Source organism: Seriola lalandi, unplaced genomic scaffold (genome assembly GCF_002814215.2).
Source record: "Seriola lalandi dorsalis isolate HSWRI2012SDOR001 ecotype SW California unplaced genomic scaffold, Sedor1 jcf7180002051200, whole genome shotgun sequence".
Classification (NCBI taxonomy): Eukaryota; Metazoa; Chordata; class Actinopteri; order Carangiformes; family Carangidae; genus Seriola; species Seriola lalandi.
The window spans coordinates 266,927-277,243 of record NW_019521753.1 but is presented as its reverse complement, the minus strand read 5'-3'; the positions used below and the strand labels follow the sequence as shown (position 1 = coordinate 277,243).

Sequence of the window (10,317 nt, the reverse complement as noted above, 5' to 3'; positions counted from 1 at the left end):
CTCAAAATATGCGTTATCATATTTTTTTTTCCTGCTGTAGAATATCAAATAAATCAAATACCTAAATCACTACCATTACTAGTCTTCGGTGTACTGGGGACCCCCTGAAGGACCCCAAATCCCAACTTGAGACCCATTAGACAAGCCTTCTGTGTCTGTCCCTGGCAGGGGAGGAGCGGAGACTTTATACCGACCAATAACAGAGCGAGAGCGGACTTTTCCCTCTTGTGATTGGCCGGCTCGACCACGCTGTGTCTAGAAACAGGAAGAGACTTTCTGTCACGTTTGTTTTGCAGAAGGAAGAAAAGCGGGCATCGCACAGACACCGCACGGATGCAAATGGCTTTATTGTAAGATACAGGGCTACTTTATGGTGTTAAACTTCCTTTAACAAAGCTTGTCATTATCTGCAGTTCAGAAACTATCCGTATTATCTTGTACTACCGAGGGCTATCTAGTGTGGGCCTTCAGGTACGAACCCCTGCTTATCTTTTCGCCATTTAAAGTGCAAACTTAATATTAAAACTTAATGTAAACAACTTGTAACACGCGTACACCTTCCAAGAATTGCGGCGAAGTTTGTCTGCGTTTCGGCATGAATTTCTAAAATCTAAAATCGCACACTAAGGACACATGTTGCATTTTCACACGTGCGCAGTCACACTGCGTTTCTACTCAATTAATCACGCAGGTTTGACCGGGAACTAGTCTAATGAGAAACGAGTCAGATGATTGACGAGCACGAGGAGGCTGCCAGTGATTTTTAACAACACAAGCTGCTTATTGTTTGTTGTTCCTCACCGTGAAGAGCTGGGTAAACATTCAAGTAGGCAAGTAGTCACTTAGACTAGTCTACTGCACCGAAAACGGCACAAAATAAACATGATAGCATTATTTTTAATCAGTGTAGACTATTAGCCAAGGCCATTATTGCCAAAGTCCATTATTCTATCTATGAGTCCATTACCAGCTTGCTAAATGGCAGGCAGTGTGTTCAGCGCTTATCCAAAGTGCACTGTACCATTGTTTGGCTCAGAAATTTCTCGCCTTTATTGTCAGTTCAGGCAAACCCCCGATGAATACAGTGAGAGAGCTGCAAGACTAGAAACAAGAAAGTTGAAGGAGACGCATTTGTGATCGCATACCATGACAGATGTGGTGGTGGTGTGTGTGAAGAGGTGGGGAGGGTGGGAGGGGGGCAACTCAAAGTATAAATGAAACACTGCAAATGCATGACTACTTTTTATATCATATAACCTTTGTTTAATCTAAAAATAAATTTATCCATTGTTAAATTAAAAGTACAGGCTGCATTGAGCAGTGGAGCATTTTTATTTTTATTTATTGTTTGTGTTAGGCCTACAACTAATTATTAATGTAATTGTTTTTAATTGTCTATTGTCATATATAATATAAGAGTATATATATATACACGTGTCCAAAAAAATATCCTTTACTATCACATGAGACAAAGAATGACAGCAAATCCAGTTTGCAAAGCTGGAACTAGGGACTCTTTCATATTTTTAGTAAAGTGATTAATTGATCACTAGAATAGTTGCCTGTTGCGATTCATTGAATAATTGTTTCAGCTGTACTTTGCCTTTGTTGCTTGTACCTTGTCTACAGGGCTGCATCTAATGAGTGCTAAAAGTTTAAAGTGCATTTTCCATTTGTTTCAGAAGTGTTTGTTTTGCCGATAGCACCTAATGATGACAAAAAAATCTTTTAGGTATAAAATGTCATCATTGGTGAGGAAATTCTCCATCAGAGAGTGCTTAGTCTGTTGATATATTGGAGCTGCAATGAATAGTCAATTAATTGTTTAGTCAATGAACAGAAAATTACTACTATTTTGATAAGTAATTATTCATCTGAGTCACTTTTGTAAGCAAAAGCTGAAGTCATTCTCCGGGTACAGCTCGCCAAATTAAAGAATTTGCTACTTTTCTCTGTTTTTCTATCATAGTAAACTGAATATGTTTTATTTGTCAGACATAAGGTATTTGAAAGATCACCTTAGAGTCTGGGAAACTTTGATGGACATGTCTCACTATTTTCAGATATTTTATACAGTAAAGGATTAAATGATTAATCGAGAAAACAATTTGCAGATTAATAATGAAAATAATGGTTAGTTGTGGCTCTGCATATGTCTCAATTAATATATAAACGTGTTAAAAATTCATGAATGTGTATTACAAGCACTATTAGAAATAAAAAAAAAAAGAAGAGAAAAGAGATATTGTGTTTGTACCCTTTAGACACTTTTCAGATCAAGGTTCCAAGAAGGAAAGGTTTCCTTGGTTGGAACTCTTACAATCAATGTGACCTTTATTTATTATAACCCCCATCTCTCAAAAACTCACATATAACATAGTCAATCATCTCTCCTTCCCTCAAAGTAAAAATAAAAAAGGAACTGCTGTCTGGTTATTGCCAGTATCCATCTCAGTCGTCAGAAAAGCTGCACGTTTTTGCTGTTGTTAAGGGCTGGAAACCAGAATCCCATCGGAGTTGCACCCTAAGGAACAAATTTAATGCTAGAAAAACATCCCGGCCATCAACCAAAAATGACGGATTGAAAATAATGTCGAGCTATCTTGGGAATCCCCCACCAGACAAGGGAACAGACTGCATTGTTTTTCTCATTTATGTGATATATAGAACAGAAAGAGGGGAAAAAATGGGCGATTTATTGGTTAGATAGGCGTATTCTTTTCCATGCACAAAAGAAATATTGGATAGTAATGTAGGGATCAAGTCACATCATGACATTGTTTGGAGGCTAGGTGTTCAAATATGTAAGTCATCATCCGTTGGTGGCCCGCTAGGTTTTCAATAGATCATTCAATGCAAATATGTGTGGGAAATTGTGAAAGTTGCCACATGAATATGTCAATGAACGCAGTGTAATTTGTGCTTCTTTAGCAGGGCAGCGAGATGAAGAAGCAGAGGGAGAACCAGTGCACTCAGAAGACCATCTCCTTGCTGAGCCCCCTGGGGACGATCCAAGTCAGTGGATGTGAGAATGGTGTGCACACCATCCAGATCCTAATGGATGTCGCACCTGCTGAAAGGTACTGTACAACAGCCGTGCTGGTGACGTGATAAACAAAGGTGTGAAATTTACAGGCAGACAGAATCCACTCCTGTGATGGAGTGCCACCATTCCTCATTGGAAGCAGGGCATTTTTGTAGATCCCACAAGAAATATCCTGGAGAAAGTTGGGCAAATATGAGCAGGCACTAGAAATATGAGGGGCACTAGAATACAGTTGGGCTTGAAATTAGATTTCTGATGGCATGTGGTTGTGATTCTTCCCGCAGTATATTTGAAATTTCAGAAAAATAACTTGTTTATTAGCCACAGGGGAGTTGATTAGAGCTGATGTCTGTAGGGTCAGCAAAGGCCATGGGGAGCATGGACTGCTCGCTCCTGTTTATTTATGTTTCCTCCAAGTTGAATGCAGTAGTTTTGAGTGTCAACTGACACTCAGAAATGTAATATGTGATTGCATTTCACGCCGTACCCATCCCTCAAAATTGTTGTAATGTTGACAGTCTTCCCGAAACTGATTAAACTCTGCGTTAATAAGTACTTATTCCTTATTTTTACAGGTCCACATCCTACATCTCAGATTAGTTTTGATTAGATTGAAATTAAATATCCATGTATCGCAGATTCGCATTTGATAAACTTGAATGGTTTGGGAAATTAAACCATTTTCAAATGCACCCAGATAGGAAGTTATCCTTTTGAAAATGTATGTTCAAATTCTAATTTATGGAAACCCATTAATAACCTTGTATATTATACCTCAACATGTGTTTCCTTCTCGACTGTCTGCTATTTCCTAAAATTCATCAAGCAGTAAAAACATTCCACTTGTTGTTAATGAGTTGAAGTGAGAAAATTAATAATATGGAATTTTGATTATGGAAGATGTCCTGTAACCATGCGCAAGCACCTTTCTCCGTCTCCTTGTGAACAGGGTTTAATTTGTGTGTTCAGGTTCAGTAGGAATATGCAAATGAATTTAATGATTCGCATCACTAGATCATTTCTCAGTTTAATATCATTTGCTATGTCGGTCATAAATGAAGCTTCGATCACATCACTGTCTGTACGTTCTCAAAGGTGTGAGCAAGAAATCACTAAACCAGATGTTTAGATTTTATCACGACTAGTTGAATACAAGGTTATTGTCATAGGACAGGGGAACTAGAGCCACCTCAGATATATGGAGTAACGCAATGTAAACAGGCATTAAGGGAGGCGAGATAAAGTGACAAAATATAGGCTTATCTTTGCAACCGGCTTTACATGTAGATCTCACAAAAGCCTGCCTGTAGCAGTAATAGTTCAGATCAGCCATTTCCATTGATTTATTTATGACATACTAAACAAGGCTCTTTCCAGCTTTGGATGTGGTGTGGTGCAGGCTTAGGAAGTCAGTGTGATAAATGATCTCTAAGAGCGTATTTTGGATAAGGGAAATAGATAACGTCCATGCATAACATAAAGGGAGACCTACAGTAGATATTTGTGAGCGAGTCAAAGCTTTGAAGGCTTATATGAGTGTGTTTGTTTTCCAGAATTCACTATTGGTTGGTGCTGAACAGCCAAAGCAGCAACAAAAGCATTTGTGGCATTGATAGATAGTTATTGATAAATGCCATTATAGCTACATAAACGCCCTTGAAGTATTGCTTACACACCATGACCGTCAGCTCTTTCTAATAGAAACGTCTCAAGCCCCTTTTGCTTCCTAACTGATCTTAGGAACATTTCCTGAAATCAACCTCCTCTGCCAGTCTAACGACAGCCCTGAAGGCACCATCAGATGAACAAATTCATTACATCTCAACAACCCCTGTTGGGGCCCTACGCACCAGCCTCCCTGTTAACCAGTTTTTCTCCCCTTTAGTTTTTAGCATGGCCTCAACGTTCACAGAAAAATGATACGCATTTTGTTTACAGGAGATTACTATTATCTGAAATATGATGCTTCTTGCCTCTTTCACACAGAGCACAGACACATAATACAGAGGAAATCATAGAGCACTTTTTTATTAGGGTGAAAAATGAAAAAAGGGCTGGACTCCTGCCCCGAGACATTTTGTGAGCATATTATTTTACAATGCTTTGATCAATTTGTCTGTCAAGCTGGCTGAGATGTGGGGGAGCAGGAAAAAAGCAATTTAGCTTGTGAGGTCCTCAATAGAAATGTACTACAGGAGCCTGTGTATGACATGTTGCATTAGAACCTGAGTAGCCTTTATTGCCTGATAATGTCGCAAGGCAATGCTGATATCAATCACCCTTTAACAGCCAGTGTGATGTGTTTTTATGAAAAGAAAAAAAAAAATGCATGAAGCATTTCTTGGAAAATAATTGATTTAATTCAGAGCTGAGGGATTTCTACTTTTAACAACACAAAAATATTGTGTTGGAAAATAAAAAAAAATAATAAAAAAAACAGGCACAAAATGTGCTAGAAGCTAAAAATGGTTAAGAACAGACTCTTTGCATACGCTCCTATAGAAAATTGTAATTAATTTTACACGGATAAACATTCTGTCTCATTTGCATATAGATATAAACAATATATTTGTGCATCTGAATTCCCAGCACACTCGAGTCACATGATCTGCCTAAAATCCTAAGTGGCTAAAACCAAAAATTATCTTTATATTTCCCAGGCCATAAATCCGGCTTTTTTCTCTGACACAAAGCCTTATAAATCTGTGTCTGATTTTTCACATTGCACATTGTTTTTAGTTAATGATTTTCATCTGTTTGTTGTTGCTGTGATAGCGGGGAAATGTACCATATGCTCCGGCAAAAGACAAATGATTAGCAAATGAAATTCTGGACAGCTGTCTGACTGAAAGCGTTTGGTTGATAGCATTCTGCTACCATAATTAGCTTAAGCTTTGGGTTAATTAACTTTCTACCTGGATATGCATAATAATAGCATTCTGCAGAAAGCCAAGGAGCTTCCAGTATATCAGCAGCAAAGGCTGGCTTTTTATTTTGTATTTCGGCAGCATATTTCAATTTCAAGAGGCGATTTAGCTCGGGAGCATCGTCAAATATTGTAGATTTTACTCCCCAAGCCAGATAATTCTGAAACAATAGGGGTGTATTATGTGGCAGAAATGCCATTTCTGAATGTAATTAAAGCGGATGAAAGCAATCACCAATTTTTAAACGCTTTTGTCTAGCATGAGGCCTACTTGTAAAAAAAATACCCATCAAGAGGAGAAAAGAGGCAAGAGAACCCCCAAGTCCTTATATAAGAGGCCTTTGAGACTGAAGTGAAGTACAACAGTAATTAGTCTTTTGTATGAATTTGCTGGCCATGGTCATGATTAGTTAAGCATATGAGAGGACTGCAGGACTGTATTGCTCTTAAGGAGGAGGGTGTTAAAGTCTATTTATCACCAGTTATCCTCACAGCTTTCCATTATCACTGACAACACTGGACGGGGCCTGAGAACAGCCTAATTGTTCTGAGGTGGAGTGTTTTTGTGTCAAACCTGTCACCCCCAGTCACATTGGCATTCATAAGCAGCCAGACATTTTCCATATATCTAGCCCTAATACCCAAGCTGTCACAACAGCTTTTACACACTACCAATGCTAGTGTGAAATATCTGAGGTGATGCATTTATCGTTTTTCTCACACTCGTGTTCTGTTGTGAATCAATGTCCTGGTTCACACTGAATAGCAGTATGGTAAATGTGTTCCGTGTTTGGGGCCTGTTTACACGATGTGCTCACACACCGGGAAACATAGCAAACAACTTTTATTTTTTTCCCCACTGTAAATTCTCTTCTCTCTTCCTCTCTGTCGCCCTTTCTCTCTCTTTCTCTCTCTGGGTCTGTTATATTTAGTCTAACATATAATTTTAATCAATTTAAAATATTATTGCGCCAGCTATATAGACACAACTGCTAAAGAAACTGCTTACATTTGTAACTAAAATGCTTTGTCATACAAACAGTGATCTGCTGAGATATTGAATGAAATCATCAATAAAGCAGGGGGGAGACGTTTTGACGTAGTCCCTTTAGAAATGGTATGAATAATTCATTGTGTAATGATATTCAGATGATTTTTGTTCTATTTTTTACTGCAGCCTTAGAATATTGTTTTGCATGTTGTGAAGTGTAGTACTCAGCTGCGTATTCATTAAGGTGCTGCTCCCACTGGCCCTTGGACCCATCTGTGCTCTATGTTTATGCCTCTGTCTCCCGGGACTGTCCCAATCAGGCTGCATGTGCCATTTCCTGTGTAAACCAACACCTGTGTAACACACTACCTGTAAACCGCCCATGTAGACGAGACACTGACATTCACTCAGATGAAAATCTGCAAATGTTGTGGTTTCTAAAGCGGACCCTCCAGGGTGAGGACGGGAGCCGAGCGAGAGTTACCTCTCAGTGAAGAGATGCAGCCAAAAGCAGCTCCTGCAGTTGTTGTTGTTGTTGTTGTTTTTTTTTTTCTTACCCCCCTGTTGTCGACCGTGAAGTTTTCCCGGCACGAGGGTTGCGCTAGTTTGTTTTAGAACTTGATTGGATTCTATATCTGCAACATGCAGAAGTGTACAGTGTGTGACATACTAACGCAATATGCAGAGAGATGATTCCGCTCTGACATCTTGGAGAGGAGTACGAGTCAATTATGCCCAAGTGTTGTTCTTGCTTATCTTCCTGCGGCACCAAACAAGGATTTAGTCAAGGATTTAGGGGTGAGGGGGCGGTGGTGGGGATCATGGTAAGCGGTTCACAACAAAACACTCAAAACTCCTGGGAGCGGGCACTGATTTAAAAATAAATTACAGAAGACGAAGCGCTAACACTCAAGGGCCCTCAGCAGTGCTGGCGTACACAGGTGAAGATTAGCCTCCTCGCTAATCAGAGGAACAAGGCAGTAATTTGCTCTGAACACAGACAGTAATTAGGACTTGGTGACACTGGATTCCCATAATGCCTTTGTGCTTGACGTGGTCAAATTTTGACAGAGGCTATCCATGCAGGGTCACTGTCCCCCCAGTCTCTCGGCCCTCTTCAGTTGAGGCTCTAAAAGGTCCCTGCAGTTACAGGGGATCCCTAATGTACTTTATGCCTCCCTCACTGGCTCCTTACCATTCGGGTAATTGGAATCTCTTACTGTGGCACTTGAGAATAGAGGCTAAAAACGCTATTTGAAACTGCTCAGTAGTCTGTTGTAGATAAACATTGCTGCGTCGGGGTGTGGATACACTACATAATGGAGTAAGAGTTAAGGCTCTGGTAATACATGCCTTCACTGACTCCTGTGGCTAGCCAGTTGGGAGAAGACCTAATTGTTGTGTGCTTTGTTGCCGACTCTGCAGTATTTTACCACCACCTTTATGTATTGGAGCGAGTGTTGCAGCCTCTTTGGTGGACATTCGCTAATAAGAGTTGTTGTATATCTAGAGAGCAGTTTATCCAGCCCAGCTGTTTTTATTTTGAAACGGCAGAGCACAAAACGTGCGGCCCACAACAGAGTAAGAGGCATTCCTTACAGCACACCACTCGGAAAGCTCCCGACTTTACTGCTGCAGTAGCTAGATAGGCATCTGAATGATCTTCAAATGGTTGAACAACTTGCATTGAGCAAGTGGCTTACAATTGTATCACAGCCTTTGGCTCAGAGACCATCAGGATCTTGACATTCATAGAGACATGCTGTATTTTTTTCCCTTTTTAGACAGTCATTTTAGGCTTTTTTCATGCTCTCTTGAGTCTTTGACGTCTGTGAGTTAAGTATCTGGAGCTATAAGGCTGAGGAAAATATTGGACTGCTCTTGGCCTTTTCTATTTCATCCTCTGACCCGCCATGTTACCCATGATCGGTGAAGGAGAACTCTGGCAGGCTGTGTCAAAAGTGACAGCCGATCGAGTCAGGATGAGCGCCATCACGCTTCACAGGATGGAGGCATGAGTTCTGAGTTTTTCCCCTTTTTTGTGCAATATACCATTACACCCTTCGCCAGATTCCTTTCAATTAGATCCTGTGGTTAACCTGTTTCATTCTTATGTCTGCAGCCGATAGAAAAAGTCTTACTGAAGTCTTGTGCAACGAGAGATACAGAATATGTTAAGGGAAATTGACAAATTTAATGTCAGCTATTCTTTTTTTTTTGCCTTTGTCTCCTTTGAATGTTTCCTCCAGGTTGAATGAAATAACCTCCAACATTATATAAATGCTCAATTCATTCTTTATATTAGAGTTGGAAAATAGGAAGGACTCCAAATGACTCCCACTTTACGCAGCAATGATTTATGGTAATTGGAAATTGATTGTGACAGGAGCACAATATTAGAAATTTTCTCAAATCACAATCTTCTATCAAGGGAAATATTCTTTTTAGTGCAGCAGGTCCTGGCTAGTTTGGAATTAGTTTCTTATTTCCTTACCTGTGATGAAATAGTAAACGCCTGAAGGACAATGAAAAAAAATATGATTTTAAGTGGTGGAGAGATAATAAATAACAACATTTGCTTTGACCAAATGAGAATTTTTTTTTTTGTTCAAACTTAAACACACTTGTTAAACATAGTTATTGAAATACTGTTTGTAATCACTGCTAATTATAATACTTCGTTTTTATACAGGGCAGTTACTTTAAGACAGTATAGAGATCGCTCCTCCTTTGAGAGTTTCTTTGTAATTAGCCCGACATTTATTACACATCTCTAATCTCTCATTTGAAGGGCACAGTTTCTAATGTGCCAGTGTGGACTCTGTAAAGATCATATGATGCTGCTTGATTTGTGATTCACTGAAGCCTGAAGCGACTGGAAATGTTGCCTGTGCAGGAGCTACATCTCCACTGCCCACATGCTCTTTAAAAACAATCCCCCATCGCACCCAGAGGTGACAGACTTCAGCTCGACTGATGTTGTTCCACTTTTATTTATTTATTTTGGTGTTGTTTACCGGCCATAACATGTACTGCATTGCATTAACTTTTACTACTGTCAATGTTGTATCACTCAAAACACCTTTAAAGCAAGCGCATCCATATCGGAGGGCTGAGGGGAGAGGAAAATTAGCCACGGTGACAAGTCTGAAGTGTGAGCTGGAGGTCAAAGGTGCCAAGCCTTAAGCAAAGGTGCTCTAGCCTTTGTCCGGTAGATTGTAAGGGCCTGCGGGTCCAACAGGAACATTTCCACACACAATATCCCCGAGCTGTCAGTGTGCAGCGGCTGGAACATCCTCTCAGAGAGAAAGGGGGGGTGTGGAGGGGTAAAGGAGGTGGTGGTGGTGGTGGTGG

At 40.0% G+C, this 10,317-nt stretch overlaps 1 protein-coding gene across 3 annotated transcripts in view; it reads left to right on the top strand.

The window, feature by feature from the left end:
- The first annotated feature begins 261 nt into the window (after positions 1-261).
- The window catches only part of LOC111649559 (methylated-DNA--protein-cysteine methyltransferase), a 20,050-nt gene continuing 9,994 nt past the window's right edge, over positions 262-10,317 (top strand). The window contains exons 1-2 of one of the 3 annotated variants that reach the window (XM_023399315.2): positions 262-350; positions 2,935-3,080. In XM_023399315.2, coding sequence (XP_023255083.1) covers positions 2,944-3,080 — 137 coding nt within the window. In that variant the 5' untranslated portion in view covers positions 262-350; positions 2,935-2,943. Of the gene's footprint in view, positions 351-387; positions 472-2,931; positions 3,081-10,317 lie in introns of those variants that run through there. The other 2 variants (XM_023399318.2, XM_023399316.2) reach the window with 2 other exon arrangements.